The 22,929-nt window shown below is 50.7% G+C and overlaps 1 protein-coding gene across 1 annotated transcript in view; it reads right to left on the bottom strand.

The window, feature by feature from the left end:
• Window positions 1-21,770, bottom strand: part of CAMKK2 (calcium/calmodulin dependent protein kinase kinase 2) — a 44,021-nt gene extending 22,251 nt beyond the window's left edge. Inside the window, 6 exon segments of the mRNA XM_015587966.2 lie at window positions 1,367-1,500; window positions 3,639-3,690; window positions 4,432-4,485; window positions 5,231-5,278; window positions 8,645-9,153; window positions 20,961-21,770. Coding sequence (XP_015443452.2) covers window positions 1,367-1,500; window positions 3,639-3,690; window positions 4,432-4,485; window positions 5,231-5,278; window positions 8,645-9,153; window positions 20,961-21,075 — 912 coding nt within the window. The 5' untranslated portion in view covers window positions 21,076-21,770.
• Between the last annotated feature and the right edge of the window lie 1,159 nt (window positions 21,771-22,929).

The following is a 22,929-nucleotide window of genomic DNA, read 5'->3' as shown; positions in this document are numbered from 1 at the left end:
AGGGGTGCACCCTAGGCAGAGGCCCGGAGCAGCCAACCTGGAGCCCTAAGCCCTGTCCTGTGCAGAAAGGCAGACCCAGGGCCTGGCGCACCTAGAGTTCTGAACCCAGTGGACCCCAGGAGGTGCGGCTGCTGACCCTCTCACCTTCTAAAGGCGGGGGTGCACCTTTCCACCAAATAGAGGCCTCTGGCCCTTTGCACATGCCGTTCCTGCCCCGTGATGCCTGTCCCTGTCTTCTCCACCCAGGAACAACTGGGCCATCTCAAACATCACTTCCCCTGAGAAGCCGTCCCCAGACCCTTCAGGCTGAGCTGGCTGTTCCCACTTCATCCTCCCACAACGCTATGAACATACACTCAGTAAAGGACCTTATCACACGTGGTTTCCTTGTCCTTGTCACCTAGACCAGAGGTGCTCCAAATGTGGTCCGGGGACTTCTAGGGGTCCCCAAGATGCTTTCGGGGAGTCCACAAGGTCGAAACTATTTTCCCTTTAATACTAAGACAATATTTGCCTTTTCACTCTCATTCCCCACGAGTGTACACGGATTTTCCAGAAACCACGTGACAAGTGATGTCACAACAGGCTGAATGCAGGAGCGGATATGAGAACCCAGTCGTCTTCTATTAAGCCAGACATTAAAAACGACAACAAAAACGTGCAAAAGTGTAAAACTACACCACTCTTTTCACTACGTTTTTTGTTTCAGAAAATATATTTTTCATAAAAAGATCACTTATGTTAATATGAAGTAGGGTTATTATTGTTTTAAACAAACTGATACATAATTTTTTAGATTTCTCAGTGTTTTAAATCCTAATGTGGTAAATATGACCCACATAAACAAAAGCTTTTGGGGGTCTTCAATAATTTTTAAGACTATAAACGTATCCTGAAACCAAAAATATGAGAACTGCTGATCTAGAGCAGTGGTTGGCAAACTACAGCACACAGACCAAACCCGGCCCTCTGCTTGTTTTTGTAAATAAAGTTTTATCAGAACACAGCCATGCCCATTTGTTTACATGTCTCTGGCTGTCTTTGTGCTATAATTACACATATGTGTACTGGAAAGAGAACCGACTCCGAAGAGACAGAAATGGGTGAAGGGAAGCCTCAGTATCCCTAGGAGCCTCAGGTTCTTCATCTGTAAAATGGGAACGATAAATAGTCTTAGAGACAGGTGAAGATTGCATGAAATAACGGGCGAAGGCGCCTGGAGCAGTAACCACGACTCAGTCCTGCAACGGGCTGTCGGATGTGGTATGGCTGCCCCTGGAAAACAGCTGGGTGGCGTCTGGGTAATAACAGAGCCAATGCTGGACCACGCCAGCCCCTCTCCCTCCTCCGGGGCCCCCCACCTCACCTCTACTAGTTTCACCACATTGGGGTGATCCAGCTTCTTGAGGATGGCGATTTCTTGGTACACCTGCTCAATGGGGCCCCTGGGCTGGATGCAGCCCCCCGGAGCTGGCCGAGTGCCTCGAGGTGGGGGACGACCTGAAGGAGACACAAATCATCTCAGGGTCAGGGCAAAGAGACGTTCCCCTGCAGAGGGCTGGAGTAGCTAATGCCACTAAGTGCTTTACACAGCCTTCTCGTCTGTCTCCTCTGCTGCTGAAAATCAGTGAGCTGGAACCACAGTGCCCTCGCTCGGCCTTCTGTTAATCCCCTCCTTCCCATCCCACGCCCCAGGCCACACTGAGAGTTAGGAGTTCACCGAGGTGTGGGGAAGAGAAGTCTGGGGTCTGGCTTGGCAATCTCAACATCCCAGGGTCAGGCAATCACGTTTCCTCTCTGTGTCTCAGCTTTCCCATAAGATGGACGAAAACATTACCCCTCATCTCTTTAACTCATGAATAGAACAGAGACATAAAATGAAGTCAGAAATAGGAAAATAAGAACCGAAGAGACAAAAAAAAAAAAAAAAGACCATGACGAAAAGAAAGGCAATGAATGAGTTCACTGTTTGGCCCTGCAGTGACTGACAATCAATAGGTCACAATGATAGAAAGACCCATAGTTAACAAAACACTTATCATGTCACACTGTATGTAATCGGATCTGTAATTAACAGAACCGAACGTAGACGTGATCTGCCTTGAGACGTGAAAGCAAAGGGGCAGGGGTCAGAAGCGGGACGTGAAAGGAGAAAAGGGGAGTTCTAAGCAAGAGGAAGGGCGCTAACAGCCTCGTCCACGAAGCGAGGAGTCCGGAGACACCTGCTGCACTGCTGGAGAGAAGTGACGAGTGCGGTAATGACAAGGAGCGAAACATCGCCGGAGCGTTTCGTCGTCTGGTTGGGGACGGAAGGTAAGGAGTGGTGTGAGCACGTGAAATCCTCACCCGTCTCCAGAGCAAGTCAGAAGTACGTGCCCCAAGTCGATAAATCGAAAAGTAACGACACGCGAGGGCATCTGTCTCAAAGTTCAGATAAGCAGGATAAACCAGGATCCTGGTCATCGGAGGGGGTTTACCTTTTCTCTTATCTACGTTCTGGTTATGGCCCAAGCCAACATTTTGCCCAGCAATGCTGGCAGGGAGCTTATGTTGGAGCAGCTTCTCATACGCTCATCAGCAGGTCTATCATTCAACCACACGCCTTAATTACCAGCTCCTAAAAGAGCTAAACGTGGGGGCTGCCTGTAAGGGGCGGGGAGCACGGCAGGAACCTGTTATAAGCCCTCCTGCTCTCTCATGGCTTTTTTTTTTTTTTTGATATAATTCAAATACCTCATTGTATTTAATTTTTTAAAATTCATTTTGAAATGTATAATTCGATTAGCGCATTTGCAACACTGTATAACCATCATCGCTATCTAATCCAGAACGTTTTCATGTCCCAGCCCCCCAAAAGCCCCACACCTATTAGCAGTCTTCCCTCGCTCCCCTTAGTGCCAGCCCCCGAAACCACCGATCTGCTTTCTGTCTCTGTGAATGGACCCATTCTGGACAGTCCATATAAGTAGAATCATACAATATGCAACCTTTTGCGTCTGGCTTCTTTTACTCAGCATGTTTTCAAGGTTCTTCCATGGTGTAGCGTGTGTCAGTGTTTCGTCCCTTTTCATGGCTGAGTAATATTCCGTTGGATGGATGGACCACCTTTCGTTTATCCAATCATCCACTGACGGACATTTGGGCTGTTTCCACCTTTTGGCTACTGTGACTAGAGCTGCTATAACACTTATGCACCAGCTTTTGTGTGAACATGTGTTTTCCATTCTCTTGGGTACATACACCTAGGACCAGAATTACTAGGTCATAGGGTAGGTAACTCCATGGTTAACTTTTTGAAGAACCGTCCAACTGTTTTCTTCTAACGGATTTTTTGACTTGAAACCTATATTACATTATTTTATTTATTTTTGTTTATTTGTTATTTATTTATTTTAATTCATTTTTTTTTTATGGTGACATTGGTTAACGAAATCCAGTTTCGGCTGGAAACCTGTATTATTTTAATAAATATTTTTTTTAATAAAAATGAATTTAAGAACCTCAGTAGGCGGCCCAGCGCTGTCTCTGGGGTGTCCACCCAGGGCACTCTCTGTAGGGGACACCGTTCAGTGGGGCCTATCGTCTTGCCCCAGCCCCTGCCCCTAAGAACAAAGGCCCGCCTGACCCACCAAACTCACGTGGAAAGCCCGCCTGTCGGATCAGCTTCTTTTTGGACAGCACCTTCATCGCCTGTGGGAGAAAAGACCAAGACCCCGCGTCGCAGCCAAAGCGGGCGGGAGGGCGGCGGGAGCGTTCCCTCCAGGCCCGCCGGAGCTCCTGGCCCCCTGGCTGTTTTCAGAAAATGTCACGAGAGTCCTGTCACCAGAGGGGGTCGAGCAACTCCAGGTTGCATGGAAGCTGGATTTATGGGGTCCCCTCAGCCCTGAGGGTGCTTCTGAGGTTCCGGGTCAGCTCTACCATCTGAGAGGCCGTGAGTCTTGGGACTCACTGCCACCAAGACATGAATGCAATGACATGACAGGCGAGGGACGGGTATGACTGGCTGTTTTACACACGAGGAAACCGAGGTTCAAGAGTTATGTCACTTGTCCAAGGTCGTGCAGTTGGCACATGGGAGAGCCAGGATGTGAATCCACATCGGACTAACTCCGAAGCCTCAGCGATCAGGGCCATTTTGGCTCACGACCGCCCGATTCTCCGTGCTATGGGAGGATGTAGAAATGGTAGCCCAGAGTCGGGATATAAGACATCGGCGGAATTTATTCATTCATTCTTCCTGGGCCATCGCTTCGCCTCCCCATTTCCACCTGTAAAATGGAAATGCCACTTCCTTCCTAATGCACAAAAGGAATGCGATCTAAGAATAAAAGGAGGCGACGGCTGAGAAAAGCTTCCAGGAAGCTGAGTGCTGGAACGGAGGCTCTTTCTTTGGACGAGGATGGGAGCGGGGAGCGGGATGTGGATACTCACATAGTAGGTGTTGTCATTTTCGTTGTAAGCCAACTTGACCACGCCATAGGAGCCCTGGATAAAGGGAGAGGACCAGGACATACTATCCAGAGTCATGATCTGCAAAACGAGGACCCTGAGACAGACGCTGCAAACTGGCCAGATCTGCCCTGCAACTGTATTTTGTTTTTAGAAAGTTTACCGTTTTTAGAAAGTTTTGAATGAGTCGCCAACATTTAAAAAAAAAAACAAACAGAAAACTTGGATATAAAAATCCAGATTATCAGCCTGTTTTGAAAAAAATCAAAAGATCTGACCATATGGAGCCATCGTCATTTCCGTATGGTACAGTTCGCCGCAGACCTCACTACTCTCCACGCTCACACCTAGCCCGCTCCATGCTCGGAGCCCTCGCCAATGCCACTGCCTGATACCCAGCACGCTGTGCTCGTTTATTACTCACTTGCTCTCTATTGGCACGTGAGCCTTTCACCCCTGCAGTGATTCTGCCCACTGGCAGCAACAAAAGCAAAAGCAGATGCGAGAGTATCTTAGGGGGAAGAACCAACACTCATATGGCAGCGGGGGACTCTAACTATCACCCTAGTGATATGGGGTGTCCCTGGACACTCTCTGTGCTTTTGCAGAAACACGTTAATATCATGACGTGAAAACAAAACAAAACAAATTGGCCATAAATCACAAAACCCTCCCCTGCCCCAACCTCACCTCTAAGGGCTCCTCTTCCACTCCCAGCTCTAGAGCCCCACCCCCCACCCCGTTAGATGTGGAAAACCAGCCTGGCTCCTAGGAGACGCACCTTTCCAATTTCATCCTTCAGTGTGTATTGATTGAGCTGTACGCAATCCTGGAAAGTAAGCAGAAACACACAGAATGCGAATTTTAAGTTTGCAGCTAGAAAAGTTTTTTTACCGAACGAAACGAAACACTTGTAACCCAGACCCGAATCAAAAAAGAACACATTCCCAGCTCCCCGGAAGCACCTCCCAGTCACTTGGCCTCCTCCGGGGTGACCCCTAGCCTGCCTTCTAACAGCAGCTTCTGTATGCTGCGAAAAAATCAATGAACAGTACATACTCTTTTAATAACCATTTTTTAAATGTTGTTCCCACTTATAAAAGGTTAATTCTAAATTAAACAAGTAATCCATGACTATGTTGTCCTAGAAAAACATAAAGTGACACAATAAGAGATAATCTGTGTGACCTTGGGACAGACAAAGGTTTCTTAGATAATACAGAAAAAGCACAAAACAGAAACGGAAACAAATGACAAACTGGACTGCATCAAAATTAAAACTTTTGCTCTTCAAGACACTACTAAGAAAATGAAAGATGAGCCAAATATACAAAGAGCTCTTACGACTCATTAATAGGAAGACAACCCAATTTAAAAAATGGGCAAAAGATTTCAAAAGACATTTCTCTAAAGAAGATACAAATGATCAATAAGCCCATGAAAAGATGCTCAACATCATTAGTCATGGGGAAATGTAAATTAAAACCACACCCATTAGACGAGCTAAAACATTTGGTTTAGTCAGAACGTATGGTGGGAATTTAGAATGATGCGGCCTCTTTGAAAAAACAGTTTGACAGTTCCTTAACAAACATCCACCATACGACCCAGCCATTCTATTTCTAGGTATTTATCCAAGAGAAATGAAAACACGTGTCCAGGCAAAGACATGTACACAAATGTTCGTAACGGTGTTGCTTGTAAAAGTCGAACTGGAAACAACCTGAATGTCCATCAGCGGGTAAATGGATCAATAAGCTGGGGCGCATCTAAACGATGGAATACTATGTAGCAGCGAAAAGGAAGGAAATGCCGGTGTATGGACAAATCTCAATCATTATACTGCGAAAGAAGCTAAGCTGAAAAGGAGGAAATCCTCGACAATTCCACTAACATAAACCCCTAGAACTTGCAAACGAATCTGTAATGATAAAAAAGCAGGTCTGCGGGTACAGGGGAAAGGGGTGCGGGGGAGGGATGCGTTGCTGGGTGTGCTGGAGACGTCTGTGACCTTGATTGGGGTGATGGTCTTACAGGTGTACGTATACATCAGAACTGGTCCTATCATACACTTGAAAAACGTGCAGTTTATTTTCCTTTCATCGTACCTCAATAGAATGAGGAGGAGATGTTAAGTGACATGAAGTAAAACTAGGAAAAGAAACGCGACGGAAACAGAACTTTGGGTATTAGCGATAAACCCAACATCCCCCTGGCACCCGCCACCCTCATCTAGCCCTCTCCTGCCCAAACCTTGCTATCAGCCTGGTGTATAAACTCCTAGGCCTCTTTCTATGTGAATGCGCACATACAGGCACCTGTAGAAAGCAGTGTATTGTTTTGGAATGGGGTATGAGGAGGCATACATGGTGTCACACTGACTCATTTCTCAACGTCCTTTCCCTGGAGGTAGTTCCATGTCAGAGTGTACACGTGACCTGTGTCTTCTGACCTGCTGTCCATGGCTCACAGAGCCCTCCCCTCGCTGGTAGACATTTTAAGTTGTTTCCAGCATTTTTCTCCAGTGTTGCTTTCACTCCCCCGAATCCTGAAAAACCTTCACTTCCTAGCCTCTCTTATAGCTAAGGGTGGCCAAGTGACTGTGTGCTGGCTAGCAAGAGGTAGGCAGTAATTGAGTAGAGCTTCCAGGGAAGAGGGCTGGCTTAGGAGGCAGAAAGCTTTTGTCCTTCTTCCCTGCTCCTTCTTCCTGCCTGGAATAGAGCTGTGAAAGCTAGAGCCACAGCAGCCATCCTGAGACCATGAGGTTTTAAGGACAAAAGCAACAAAAGTACCTTCACTCCAGTCCCTAATGCCTCGCTCCCAAATTGTTTTACATGATAAAGAACCCCTATTGTGTTTTTTGGGGGGTGGGGTCTATGTTTCTCTAAACTGACTCAATTCTAACTGTCCCTCCAGCCCTGATGCCACAGTGCCCCCCATACTCCAGCTAACTGAACCCTTGGCTGCCCTTCTCCCCACATCATGCCTTCTACCTCTGGGCCTCTGCGTACGCCGCACACCCCCCCGCGTGTTCTTTTCTGTGTGTTCCCATCTCCAATTATGAAAGTTCTACCCGGCCTTCGAAATGCAGTTAAATGTCAGCCCCTTTCGAAAACCATTTCTGATTTCCAGGCTTCTCTTAATTAAATTCATTCATTCTCTCAACAAATATTTTCGAGCTCCTACCATGTGCCAGTCACTGTCAGAGGGGCTGGGGACACGATGGTGGGTAAGACTTCCTATGGAACTTACCTTCCGGCTGAGAGGGGACAGGCAACGAGCAACTAGACACACAAAATAATCAGATGGTGACAAGCGCTGTGAAAGAAAGTCGATGGGGAGACAGGACAGAGAGGGCCTGAGGGCTGATGGCTGCTTAGAGAGGGCGGTCCCAGAGGCCTGTGTGAGGAAGTGACATTCGAACTGAGACATCGGGTGACTTTGCAAAGTCGGGAGAGGCTCCAAACAGAGGTGACAGCAAAGGCACAGGCCTGAGGGAATGAGTGTGGGTATGAGGTGTATAAGGCGGTGGGTGAGGATGGAGCCCTGCCACTGGGCAGTGGAAGTGTAAGACATGGGGGCGGGCAGAGAAGGGCGGGGCAGACGGCGCAGGGCCCCGTGAACCAGGTGGGGGTCTGAGTCCCAATCTACCACCAAGTTTACTGTTAAGGATCAAATGAGAAACGCACGCACAGCGCTGAACACAGCGCCCGGCAGACACTCGGCAGTAGGGGCCATGCTGTCAGGTCGAGGGGTCCCTTGGGGACCTGCTGTTCCCATTTCAGAGCCCCTAGCATAGCCCCCAGCTGCCAGCACTTGCATCTCTTTGCTAGAAGCTCGCTCTGAAGCCCACAGCGGCTCTGCCCACACTCAGGGCAAGTCACCCACCCTCAGCCGCCCTCACCAGGCTGCCGGGACTTGGTGTGAAAGCCCCAGGTCCCTGCGCCTCCGGTGGGATGACCCTGAGGCTTCTGTTCTACCTGTCTCCCCGGTCCCCCAGACGGTGGAGCCCCGGTGGCCACGGCGGCAGCCCGCTCCATAACTGCACCCTCTGTCAACTTCCCTTCTCTCTTCTCTCTTCTCGCTTCTCTCTGGGACCAGGTTTCCTGGGGTCACTTCCCAAATCAAGAATCCTTCTGGGGGAGCCCGCCTAACACAGAGACCCCTGGGCCCCAGCAAACACGGGCTCACGCACCTGCATCCCAGTGATGGAGACGTGGTGGGACTCCACCGTGGGCCGCCGGGGCAGCCGTGGTGACGACTGCGGGGAGCCCACGGGCGAGGGGGGCTGGACCGGGTGGACGCAGCGTCCGTTCGCGTCCAGCTGCGACCGCTCCTGCAGAGACAGCTGGCGACTGGAGAGCTGGGGCCGGGCCTGGGAGCCGGCGTCGAGGGGGACCTCTCGGCCATCGGCCTCCAGGGGCCGGTCCCGGGTCAGACCGCGGTCCACGGTGCAACCTGGCTCACACTCGGTGACCACGACGAAGGACTCCATGCCCAGGCGGATGCTCAGGGACGAGAGGCCCCGCAGGGCCTCGCAGGGCTTCTGGCCTTCGCTGCTGCTGCCGCCCCCGCCCCCCAGCTCATCCTGGGGGGCGGCCCGGTCGCTGCTGGGCTGACTAGAGACGCATGATGACATGGTGCGTGCGCGAACCTCATCCAACACGGACACACGGGGGCACTCCCATGGGGCAGCGGCGCCACCTGCAGAAAGAGGAAGGGTCAGCCACCCCCAAACCAGGGGGTGGGGGGGGTGGAGCCCTCTCCTGTTACCCCAAGCTGGTGCCTCACCTGCCTGGGGTTGACACCCTAAAAAAATCTTGCAAAACATGATGTGATCTGATCTCTGAGACTATACAGAAGCACACACCCCACATTTTCTTATTTTAAAAGCCCCTCCTCACACACATAAGGAGAATTCCAAATTCAATTCCAGTGGGAGCCAAGTATGAGAAAACCCCCAAACAGCAAAAGCCTCCTATGGAGGCCACAGCCACTTCCAGCTCATGCCAACTGTTTTTCAAGAGAAGCCCTAAACCCAAGATGTCAGATGAGTTCTCTTGATTTTTTTCTTTTCTTTTTTTTCTTTTACTTCGCAATTATTTCAAATATTTCTGAATGCTGGGCAGGCTAAATGGAACACTTCTGCGTGGCGACATCTGGGCTGCATCACTTCACCATGGCAGCGACTCAGACAGCACTCTACAGTTTACAAAACATCTTCCACACATCGGCATCGTCTCGCAAGCACCCGAGGTTGTTGGTTGGCTATGATAATAGCCCCATTCTGAAAATGGGGGAACTGGGGGTTGAGAGAAGGAAAGGGATTTGTTCAAGGTCCCTTACGGCAAAGCCCACGCAAACAGCAGTCCAGCCTCCCAGCCCAAGATCCTCGAATGAGAATGGGGGTCAGGGGTCACATCAGAAGACAGACAGGTGCCCAGGGAGTGTGAGTCAAGGCAGTTTGTGTCGTCTGAGGAGCCAGGCTTGACTATCTATTATCTAACGTTTTCCTAATTCGGCCCCCAGCTGGTGCCTGCCAGACAAGGCAAGCATGAGGTCAAAAACGTTGATGTCAAATAGCTTGATGGTTCCCCAAAAAATTAACCAAAGAATTATCACATGACCTAGCAATTCTGTTCCTAAGTCTATACCCAAATAGCATTAGTCATAGTGTCCAGAAGGGAACAACCTCCATGTCCATCCACAGATGAATGGATAAGCAAAATGTAGTGGATACACACGATGGAATGCGTTTCAGGCCTAAAAAGGAACGAAGTACTGACATGTGGCACAATCTAGATGAACTTCGAAAACATCATGCTAAGTAAAGGAAGCCAGACCCGAAAGGTCACATCTGTATGATTCTATTTATACAAAATTTCTAGAAAAGGCAAGCCCATAGAGACAAAAAGTGGGCGAGGGGTCACTTAGGACTGGGGGGGTGTTAGGCAGAAGAGAGGTGGAGTGACTGCTAATGGACACAGGTCTCCTCTCGGGGTGGTGAAAATGTTCTGGAACTAGACAGAGGTGGTGGTTGTACAATTGTGAATGTGCTAAGTGGCACTTAATTGTATATTTTTAAATGGTTAGTTTTATGTTATGTAAATTTAAAAGAAAATAAGATTGACACACTCCCTTTAGACTGTCAACTCCTTCCATCTCTAGGACAGAATATTAACCTTTGGTTCGCGTGTCTGACAAATTCTGCCGGACAAATGTCACAGGTGCCCCGAGAATTCAGGGAGTACATCTGCAGATGCGGACGGTGGCGGCTTCGTGCTGATCACCCACGTCACGATGCCAGGAAAACAGTTAGTGCTGAGTAGAGAGGTTTTATGAATAAATAAAATTATCTCTTGAGAACACTGGATGGCAGTGAGGGGATAGAGAGGAAGTGCAGATGGGAGCAGAAAGCCAGTGGTCCCTGGAGGACCTGGACGAGAGGCAGAGAAATGCCAGTTGCCCTCTTGGGACAATCCTACAACAAGTATTTATGGACCAGCTTCTATGTCAGGCAATCTGGACAGTGACGTAGACAGATGGGGTCCCTGCTCTCATGGAAACGCATTAAGGAAATAACCACGGTGTCCCAAAACGATTTATGAACACAGAGTTCACAGCCAAAGAACAAAAGACCCCATCGTGCGACAAGATGCTCAGCCTCAGTTATAGTAAGGAGAATTCAAACCGTAACTAAATGGCTTGGTGGGCGCTCAAACAGTCAAACGCAGAATTATCACATGACCCAGCAATTCTCTCCTAAGTATATACCTGAAAGAATTAAAAGCAGGGGTCTAAACAGATACATAGACGCCCGTATTGATAGACAGCAGCATTGTTCACAATGGCCAAAAGGTGGAAACAACCCAAGTGTCCAACAACTGATGATGGAATGTGGTCCATCCATACACCGGATTATTCAGCCATGAAAAGGAATAAAGTTCTGACATGTGCTGGAACTTGAGAACATGCTAAGTGCAACAAGCCAGACATTGAAGGACAAATACTGTATGATTTTGCCAATATGAGGTACTTAGAATAGGCAAATTCACAGAGACAGAGAGAAGAACAGAGGCTGGTGGAGAAGGGAATTGAAGGGAATTGGGGAGTCATTGTTTCTGTTTGGGGTGACGAAAAAGTTCTGGAAGTAGTGGTGGTTGCACAACGCTGTGAATTTAATGTCGCTAAATTATACATCTAAAAATGGTTAAAATTGTAAATTTTGTTATGTACATTTGACCGAAATTAATAATAATAAAACTACAATGAAAACCACCTTTTTCAAGTATCAGATGAGCAAAGACAAAAAATGTAATACTAATACTACTATTTTAGTGAGGCTGTGGGGAGTATAACTTGGCACCATCCTAACGAAGAGAAATTCACCAATATCTAGCAAAATCCCCAAAGCACAGATGACTTAGCAATTCCACGCCTGGGTATTTATCCTATGGACACCCTCACACACGTAAAAAATGATGTACGTACAAGATGATTGGGTTTGAAAGGACCCAACATAAGGGATGGAGTGAATAAAATGAGCTATACCTGTACCCCAGGATAAAACCATGCATTTATTTGAAAAGAGGTGACGCTATACATCCTAATAGGAATTAGCTCCAAGACACACTGTGACATGGGATAAAAACCAAAGCTTTAGCTCTGCTGTTGGCGGAGAGGGGACGAGGCCATACCTTCCACACATAAACGCACAGGCATACATATTTCTGGAAAGGTACACGAGAAAATGGTAGCAGAGGCCTCAAGAGAAAAGACCCGTTTTGCAGAAGTGAGGCGGGGACGGGAATTACTTTGCACTGGATTTACATTTACTCGAAAAAGTGAAAATTCAGAAATGAATTTTTAAAAGACAGAAGGTAACTGTAGCCATGATAGGAGCTGGGATGAGAGGCAGGGGAGGGAGCGGTTGGTCCATTCCCTTTTCCTCCACCCTCTTCCCCGTCACTGTATCTGAGAAAGAAATCACTAACTGTGTTCCTGTCTTGGCTTCCCTGTCAGTGAAAGCATACAACTCAAGTTCAATGTTCTCTGTGGCCCCAGCTGCTGTTACTCTGCATATCTTTCTTATGATCCTTGTCTCTCAGGAGGGGAAAGCAGTGGCCCTGGAGTTCGATTGCTTGGGCTGGCCGTGGACAAGTGACTTAGCCTCTCTCGGCCTCGGTTTTCTTATCTATAAAATGGGCACCTGCCTGATAGTCATGAGATTATTGAATGAGCTAAGCACTCAATATCCTGTCTGGTACATGGTTAAGTGCTCAAAAAGCTATTCTTTGTAGAAATACCTGCCGAATGCCTACTATCTGCCAGGCGGAGTCCAGAATGTTACTATGAGGTACCGATGCCTGCTCTTCTATGGGTTCCAGAACCACGGCCATGTGGGCCCGCATCCCCCGGGGCAGGGAGCAGCTGAAGTGGCCTGTCTTCCCTCTCAAAGCCACTTCCGGCAGGGCTGCAGAGTTCCTGAAAAGAAAACCAGTCTGCCAGCACCTGAGAAAGTTAATGGAGAATTTTTTTTCTTCTTGCCAAAAGAAAAAACAACTGCTTATCGATCTCCTCTCCAGGCCAAGGACACCAAGCTATCCGCCCCCAGCAAAGCTGCTTTTAATCAGTCTCCCTGACACACTGGCGTCTGGCAGGGGCCTTGGCCCTTAAGGTCTGGAGGAGGGAGGAGAGGAGATACGCACCGGCTGAGACTGAGATGGGTGCCTCCTGAAGGCCACCTGGCAGCCGTTGGTCTGCAGTGAGGCCTGGCAGGCATGGCCATTCGGTCTGATGAATAAGACCTTCTGCCACTGACCCCTGCAGAGTCCAAGCCAATGTTCTGACCCTATAAGGTCACAGGTCCTATCAGGATTTGATGAAACCTATCAATGATCGCCCCAAGAGAAAAGAACTGTACAAAAAAATAATGGTTTGCAAAATCACAGCAATAGCTAGCATCCAACTGAGCACTTACCATGAGCCCAGCGTAGCTAACTGCTCTGCCTGGTTCATTTAATTCTCACAGGCCCTGTGCGATGGAGGGACAGCTAAGCATTTGATGTTGATTTCAGGGCCCCAGAGGGAAAGGACCTTTCTGCAAAGATGCTTGAGTTTAACAAAATGCCAAGAGCCTCTCCTCTGAGCCTTCTGTCCCAACCCTGGCTCCTTCGTCCAGCTCCAAAGGCCTCCCCCAGCGCCCTGGGCTGGCAGCCCCGAGCTCCCCTCCACTCTCTCAGGGCAGCTCGACGCAGCAACCAGACCTTTCCTAGAGCAGATGGACCTGGGCTCTGGGCCAGGATGACAGGCAGCGCTCCTTCCTCCGCCAGGAAGCCAAGTGGCACAGGCACCCCAGAAACGCATTCCCCTTTCCTGGGGGCCGTTTCCAACCTGCACCTGCTCACCAGATGACGAGCCACCATGGAAGCCATAGCGTGCCAGTGAGCGTGCCAGGGACATGCTTGACCCGAGTCCCACCCTTCGCAGGGTCCCCTGATGCCAAGGGACAACAAAAGGGGTCCAAAATAGCTGCAAGGATCCTGCCAAGGCCAGGGAGGATGTCCTCCCTGGGATAACGGACTTGGCCAGCCGTAACTTCTCTCATTGGGGAAACTGAGGCCCAGGGAAGTCCTAAAGGAAATTTACTCATGTGTGTTTTCTTTCAACAATTCCTGAGAACCGACTATGTTCTGGATAAACAAAACAAACATGATTTCTTAAAGGTAGGCACGCGAGTGACTCTATAAGCACAAACTGGGGGAGAAAACCAGGATGAGATCCAAGAGAACAGAGTGGCCCACTTTCGATCTGAATGGGAAGGCAGTCGAGGAAGGCTGCGTGGGGAAATTATATTTAGGCTGAGATCTCCAGGGAGAGTGGGGAGCAGGAACCTGTTCTAGGCGGAGGAAAGAAGGCCCCCAGGACTGTGAGCGTGAGTGACGGGGGTGGGAATGGGCGGGGTGGGGGCTGCTGGAGGGGCCAGAGCTCCAGAGCTTTGTGGGCAGCTGATGGAGAGCAGAAGGGGCGTCCCAGGGCAAAGCCGCAGCACCTGCTATGGGTTGAAAAGTGCACCCTAAAAAAGATACGTTAGAGTGCTAACCGCGGGACCTCAGAATGTGGCCTGATTTGGAGAGAGGGACTTTATGGACCTAATCAAGTTAGAAGGAGGCCTTTTCGGTGGGTCCTCATCCAATATGACTGGGGTCCTTATAAAAAGGAGAAACCTGGACGGGGATCTGCACACGGGGAGAACGCCATGAGAACGCGAAGGCAGAGATCGGGGTGCTGCACCTACAAGCCAAGGAACGCCTAAGATTGCCGGCGAGCCACCGGAAGCCAGGCGAGAGGCACGGAACGGATTCTCCCTCAGGGCCTCTGACGGAACCCGCCCTGCTGACACCTTGATCTTGGACTTCTGGCCTCCAGAACTGTGAGATAATACATTATTGTTGTCTGAGCCACCCAGTTTGTGGTAGTTTGCCATGGCGGCCCCAGCAAACTAACGCTGCTCCCCAACCAGAGAAGCTGGCTGCCTCAGAGACCACGATTCAGAAGGTATTTCTTGGGGTTTAAAGAGGAGGCTGGGGAGGCTCGGCTGCCTCAGCCACAGCGCCAAAGGCTCTGACACCAGCTGAACATCTCAAATTCCGGACCTTGGCCCAGCCAAGCAGTCTTATCAGATTCAGTGACACCGACTCTTACAGACGTCTCTTCTTGAACGCTCTTTGGTTTGGACTCTTTGAAACCAACTCTCTCCCCGGAGACGAAGGCTCTCTCTTGGCAGACAGCAGGGAAAACAGCTCCGGCCTTCAAATGCGCAGATCCCCATGCCCATCACAGTCTCTAGAGCAAAGAGGTGGCAAATGGGGACTCTCGGGTGACATCCGGCCACTGACGTATTTTGCTTAGCCTATGCTGTGTTTAAAACTATTTGAAGATGCTAACATTTCAGAGCTGAGAGATTTCATATAAAAACCAAAATGTCCAGTCTCTTGAAGAACTGGACACTCTGAGTGCACGGGGCCCATGCTCTCTCCCGGGAACGACTCACTGCCGCTTTGGACAGCATGTCACAGTCCTCACCACTCCCCCCTGCCTCCCCGACAGGACAGACTGAGTACCAAGGACAGGCTGAGCGCCACCTTACACGCCCTCCCCCTTTCCACATCCTGTGGCCTATCTCAGCCCTGCGGGCCCTGCTCTGAGGCTCATCAGATGTTAGAGCTAAGAGCGCACGTCAGTGGTCACCTGCTCCAGCCCTTTCAGTTCACCCATGAGAGAATGAAGGCTCAGAAAGGTTTCCTGATCCGCCCTGAAGTCATGCAGTGGTTCCAGGCAGAGCTAAAACTGGTTGGGGTTTTTCAGGAAGGGACTAAGTTTTTCAGGTATGGTCTTGCAACATCCACGTGCTGTGTCCTGAATAAAGTCCAGGCTGGGCCAAAATCTCTAACAAAGGGGAACGTATAGCCCACTCCTCTGCCTTCCTGGGGCCGCCACCTGTGTGAGAGGAGCGAGAGCAAAGCCACAGTCTTAACGATGCTCAGAAAGAAATGCACAGGATCCGGGCATGAAGACATTGATTTGATTTAACTTCTGCGAGCTGCAGCTTTGCCCTTCTTATTTACTGCTGAACTTCAGGACCTAGAACTTTCTAGAATACTACTGGCACTCAATACATATTGACTAGAGGTCACTGTTTATTTCACTCGTCCCAACGCCATTCGCAGGTCAGCTTTCTTTAGGCCTAGAATCTATGCTCCCTTAGTCTGATAACAGCAGTCTGATCATGATGGGAACCCGTCTTTCCATAGGAAAGGTGGCTGCACAGAGCTGTCTGCACCAGCGGCTTCAGGGGTTCCCATGTGACTCGAGCCTGGTCAACTGAGCATCAACTGTTCTGGTCAAGTGACTGATTCAAGAGTAAATGTGTGACCCAAGTCTGTCTACTAAGTCTTACTCTAAGATTGTGTGGAACTTAGAGCAATAAGGTGGGGGAGAACCCTGCCTTAGAATGGCATCGACGGAGAGGGAAGAGAGGCAACAGATGGAGAAGAAGTGACACTGGAGACATTGTTTGGCACCTGGATCCAGCCATGCCTGAAGCTCACGTACCCCAGGAATTTTTAACTACACGAGTTGATAAATTCCCACGTTTGCTTAAATTAGTTTGCACTTGGTTTTCTGTCATTTACAATGAAGTGTCGTGACTCATCAATGACACGGGGCCGAGTGACAGAAAAGCTTCTCCACTAAGCTCCCTGCCAGGTGTTTCCTATGCCTTAAGGCTCCCAACCAGGCCCAACTGCCAGGCAGCGGCCTGTCCCCTGGCAACCCAGACACTCTTCACCTTGACAGTCAGGCAGAAATCAGAGCTTCCAAAGTCTCTCTCTCTTTTCAATCTTAAAGAAAAAAAAAAAAAAGTCAAGGATGAGAAGGGCTGATGAACAGGACAGAGCGAAGGGAAGACACTAACTCGCACTTTCGACGCAAGAATCACATCAGTGTAGCAGCAGCAGCCATGGCTGTCGCGGATGCGGCAGTGCTGATGGTTAGACTTCGGCGGAGCTTGCCAAGTGCCAGGAACTACGCGGAGGCTTCTGCGTGTATCGTCTCGTTTAATCGTCACGACGACTTTATGAGTTAGGTACTGTTCTCGTGCTTATTGCGCCGGTGAGGAGGCCGGAGCACAGGGAGTCCACAATCGCACAGTGCTCTGGAGAGCACAGGCGTGAGATCGAAGGCTCCCAGAGAGGTGGAACCTTGTGATCAGGTGCACATCCCTTCTCCTTAGCCATGTGACCCCGGGGACAACAATACCTACCTCACCTACAGCACCGGCCCCTGCACACAGAAAATGCTCCCCAAACGGAAGCTGTTGCCAAGAAAACGCTCCAGTGGCTATCAAGTTCAAGCCTGTGGCTGGTTTTAATTTATACTAAAACAGATTTGTTTTTGATCTGTAATCCCGCCGTGCTAACTTAACTCTTTTTATCTTCCCCTCCAAATCTTGTCCATAGGCATCACGTCGCAAAATTAAAGAGTACTATAATTACAATGCCATTTTACATCCTTGCTGACTCGTGTCATAAGAATTTGCACGCAGCTTCATCATCGTGCACGAGGGCTGCAGATGGAGTCGCTGAGACCCGGGGAGGTGAGATGACCTCTCTGACGCAGCCCAGCAGGCTCCAGGCTAGGCCCAGAGGAGAACCAGGTGTCCTGACCCCTGCAGCCTGTGTTCCCTGTGGCCCTGGACTCTTACCGAGCAAGAAGCTCCACCGTCTTGAGTTGCTAGGCAGCTACTGTCCCAATCATGAAGCCAGGTGTGCCCTGCCTTAAAGAGTAAGTGTGAATGTGCAGGTGTGGCTGTGGGTGGGGGTATTCAGAAAAGGGAGTTAGGGACCTTCTTCCTTCCATACTTCCTCTTCTCCCACTGAATCCCCCGGCCCGCCCCAATCCTTCACTGAACCCAAGGAAGAGGCTGAGAAATGACTAGAATTGCAATTGGCAATGAAGAGAAAGACTTTTGACTCTACCACTCTGCGGCTTAGCTTCCCTGCGTTTGGAGGTGATGCTAATTCTAGCTCCCTCCCTCTCCAGCCTCCAGGACAAAGCAACCCCAGCCAGAAGCAAAGAGGGGCCGGGAACCAGCTCTGGGGTCCAACCCTGTCTCTAACCCTAGACCCAGAGTGGGGGAAAACTGTCTGGGATGAATCAAAATGAAATGTCCTTCTGCCAGAGGCATTGAAGGCAAAATTCCAAAGCAGCTTTAAGAATGCATAAGGGAGGTGTCCCTTCCTCCACACCCTGTCCCCCACCCAAACCACTGGTTCGTCATTTAAACTTCTCCAGCAGAGGCTTCTCTCTGGCACCCCCCACAGCACCCCTTCCCCACGCACTCACTTCCTACCTGTGTCCAAGCCGCAAAGCCCTTGGCCTCCCAAGGCCCCGCACCACCCATTCCCTTAAGGGACCATCCCTCTCTTCTCTCCAGGTTGCAATTAGCATTTTTCTCTCTCTCACTGCCATCTCTCAACTATTTACAGGAGCCAATGGGATAAAAAGAGACAACATAAAAATAGTTTCCCAGCAGCTTTCAGGATGGGGTGGGAGTGGGGGCACCACAGACTCTTGGAATTTTCTCTCTCCTTTGCAAAAGGGAAAAATGCTAGAATCGTTTATTTTTTCCAAAGTGCGCCCCGATAGGTCACAGACCACTCACCTTGGAGCTCCTTAGGAGCAGGGACCAAACCCCTGCATTCCTCAGTTTCCTGGGCAGAGCTTGTCACCAGCTCCCCTAAAAAGTATGGGTTCAGTGAAAGCTCATCAGGGTTCCAGAGCCAGCACTAAGTAAACAGGGCGCCCTGCTCTGCCCTCTTTCCATCACCTCCTGGGCACCCTTCCAAAAACATGAGCCAGTCAACAAAACTTTGGCTTTTCTCAATGCTTAAAATGTTTCATAATTGAATTAAAAAAAAAAAAAAAAAAAAGGCATCGGGAACACTACAAACATAACTGAAACTGAAAACTTCGGGGGCTAAAATAATTCCTTTTCCATTTTGGTCACTAACACCACCCCGCCGGCAGGGAATGCCAGAGCTGGGGCCTTCCTTGCGAAGTCTCACCGGACTCCCCTCCTTTGAAATATGCCCCCTTTTTATTGCTTTTCTGGAGGAAGGGAACCAACCAGGGAAGAAGGAAAAGATCGGACTCTTATTTTTCGGAGCGCGAAACCGTTCAGGAATGATTTCGGTGCCGTAGCCTCCCGCAGAAGGTGGAGTCCAGGCCTCAAGAAAATGGGTGTGGTCAGCAGGCCTGGCAGGACACCACACAGATCCCTGGGGACCTGGGCCTTGATTTTCCCATCTGTAAAACGGAGCCACTCGGCCTACCCAGAGTCAACACGCAGCCTACACACAGGCTCACCATCTGTGCTCCACCTTCCCCGGCTGTCACATGGCAGGGGGCTGAGCGGCAGCAGGTCTGTTCTGAGTCCCTGATGGCCATTCCTGGCAAAGCTATCAGGAGAGACTGAGCTGACACCGTGCCCGGCTGGGGGGTCGGGGCACGATCTGCCTGGTGAGGCTTTCTTTACTCTGTGGATTTACTCGCCTAGAAAAAGTGTCACAAAATCTACACCAATGGAATCACGTGGGGACCTACATTTAACCAGTCATGGTGACTGAGAAGAACGGAATTGAATGAAACCAAGACGCTCCCCATGCACTGCCCTTGGCGGGGAGCGGGGGGATGGGCTGAGAAGGAGCGAGCATTCTTGAGAAACGGGTGAGGATGAAATGAAGGGAGTCTGAAAAACGTGCCCGGAAGCTGGTCCCCAACGGACTCCCAAGAACCGTTCTTCCATCGCCCTCTCCCTGAAAACAGAGTGACAAAATAATGTCTTATGCCCCATGGTTTATTCATTGGGGGCTGCAAAGGCAGAAGAATGGACAAAGTGGCCTTAAGAAGCCCTTATGGTGGAACAAACCCAAGGAAAATAATGTCTTATGCCCCATGGTTTATTCATTGGAGGCTGCAAAGGCAGAAGAAGTGGCCTTAAGAAGCCCTTATGGTGGAACTAACCCAAGGGTCCATCAACAGATGAACAGATAAACAAAATGTGGTCCATCCACACAAAGGAATATTAGTTGGCCGTAAAAAGGAAGCACCGATATATTCTACAGCATGGACGAACCTTGAAAATATTATGCTCAGTGAAAGAAGCCAGACAGGAAAGGTCACATATTATTAACAGGTCAGTAGGGTAACAAGCAGAGCCTAAAAAAAGAAAAGGCCACTCCATAAGGGAACCGTAATTGCTTCAACTTCCAGGAAAGGAGGCACGGATGTGAACGCAAAGGTCGCGGCAGTGCCACTGTGGAGCCGGGGCTCCCTAACCCGGTCCAAAGGGAGGAGCTACTGGGAAAGCAAAACATCTGCGAAAAATAGCAATACAAGGACCTCTGACCCAAAGGAAAATCTGAAAGAGCGTTTGCCCCCAATCTCCTGGATCAGGAAAGGAAATGGGAACCATATGCTCCTCACAGTCCCCAGAAGACGGCATGCCGGGGAGAAGGTTCCCCAGAGACCCTGAACAAGTCACCTAGCCTCTCTGAGCCCTTCCATAAAATAGGTTCGTGGTGGGGTTCATGCTGGGGTAAGGGTGCCTGTGTGGGCCATGTTAAAGTCTGAGCCCAAATGCCTTGAAAACAGGCCTGGCCTGCCCCACCCGGCCCACCTCGTCCTCCTGATAGAGGTGCCTCCCCCGACCCCCGGCCACCAGCCCATCTTGGATCCAGGCTGAGGTTCTCAAGGAGACGGCAGAAAGTTTCCTCTGTGAGGCCATCCCGTCCTAGCTCCCTCCGCTCCTCCTCCCATCCAATCTCTACTTTTCATCCCATCCTTCCAGGCTCAGCGCAAATGACCCCTCCTTCGGGGAGCCTCCTAGATTCACGCCAGCCAGAGGAGATTTCTCCGGAACCCCCACCGCCCTCTGCTTCCCTCATCACCACGGCACTTTTTCCTCCTGGTGTTTCTCAACACGGGCGCTCGGGCATGAGGGCAGGGCGACTCTTCACATCTGCTGCGGATCCGGCCTGTTTGCAGGACATTTGGCATCTCCATCTCCTGCCCGCCGAAAAGCCAGGCATGCTCAGCATGATTCTGACATGACGACCAAATGTCACCCCCGCACCTTTCCAAACACTTGCCAGGAAGGTAGGACCACCTCTGATGAGAGCTACTGTATAGTTATTAGTAAATCTATTTGGCTACCAAGCCATTAACAGCTTTGCAGCAAAGACAAGCCTAAGTTGATCAGCATCGCCACCATACCTGCTTAGATCTGTGTCCTCACGGGCTGGTTTAGTAAACAAATCTGGACTCCTCGAGAAGCTAAGGGTGGCCTTGCAAGGGCCCTTGCTCTAGAAGGGGTGGTAAAGTGCAAAGGGTCTAGGACCTGATATACTTGGGTTGGCTGTGTGACCCTGGGTAAGTTACTTAACCTCTCTGGGCCCCTCCATAAAATGGGGCTAACTCCTAGAAACACTGCAGGATTGTTTCGAGCCTCAATCTCCTCATCTCTACAGTGGAGATAAAAACCTCAGCCTTGCATAATAGGCACTAAATGACATAATAAATGCATGCAACACATAGCACAGTATTTAGGGGCTCATCAAATGGTGGCTATTTTCATTACAAAAAATACCTGTGTGCTCTCACTACAAATGGCTGTTTTCTATACGGGTACGGTTTACAAACAGCATTCTGGAAGGAGGGTCCCAGCTCGCCATGAAGCTGCATTGGCATAGCATGCACTGTTTATTCTTAAGCTGCATGTTTCTGTGGGGTGGTTTGGGAGGAGGGGTCTAACTCCCCCAAAGCCCTCCCCGCTGTTGCAGCCCCTGCCTTGCCCTAGAGACAAGGGCGCCCACAGGTACAAAGAGCTATCCTCTTCTCTGTCCCCTGGTGGCAGAGCCGGGAGAGGGTAGTAAATGATTGCACAGCTCTAGGGCACGTGAAGTTTTTTTCTCTGGGACTCTAGGGATGCGCAGGTTGAGGAAGGAAAAGCTGCCTCTACGGAGGTGGACACTGCATGTCCCACCCCAAGGCCAGAGTGCCTCTCTTTTGCTGACAGCTCTGAGTTCCCCGCCTCCCAAACGCCATCCCTCTGCCCCAACCTCCGGCGGCGGTAGCAGGGGCTGAGGTAGCAGGGGCTGAGGTGCACCCTCTTCAGCGCCAAGTGCGAGCAGCCAGGACGGCTGGCAGAGCTGTGAAAACACCCCGCTTCCCAAATTGGGCAGTGCAGGGGGTGGGGAAGCCAGGAAAAGCTCGAGGCTAGAGCAGGTGGCACCCCACGCACCAAGACCCAATGCGAGCGGGGCAGGGCCCAGAATACCCGCGTCCCAGAGTCAGGCGGATGGTGCTGGTGAAGGCACCACTCCGCATACACAACGTGCTGCGGCCCGGAGGTGAATTTAGGTCAAAAGGACCAAGCCTGTGAGGTTCCGGCGGAGAGATGGGGGCGAAGGCAAAGGGCCGACTGACGAGGGGTCCCGGGTCCTACAGCTGGGGGCCTAGGGTCCCGCCGCCTAGTGTCCAACCCCCACCCCGGGGGGCCTGGGTTTCCCCCAAGACCAGCGGGGTGCGGGGGTGGGATGCTCCAAGTCTGTGGGCCCTCTCCTCCCCTGCGCGCTCCAGCTCCCCCCACCTGTCAAACGCGAGGGGGTGGGCCTAGGCCGCCTCCAGGATCCTTGTCTGCCCCCGCCCCCAGCGACCTGGGTTCCGAACTCCCGCACCGCCCCTGCCACCCCGGGCCGGTCGCGGCCCAGCCGAGAGGCCACCCCGAGGCCCCCGTGCTCCGAGGCTGCGGAGGAAGGGGCGCTGGGGGCCTCGTCTCCCACGTGGCGGGGGCGTGGGGCGGCGCACGTGGGGGTCCGCTCGGCGGAGGAGGCGTGGGGACTCAGGGCTTTGTCTGCA

Source organism: Pteropus alecto, unplaced genomic scaffold (assembly GCF_000325575.1).
Source record: "Pteropus alecto unplaced genomic scaffold, ASM32557v1 scaffold213, whole genome shotgun sequence".
Taxonomy (NCBI): Eukaryota; Metazoa; Chordata; class Mammalia; order Chiroptera; family Pteropodidae; genus Pteropus; species Pteropus alecto.
This window is presented reverse-complemented; position numbering and strand designations above follow the sequence as displayed.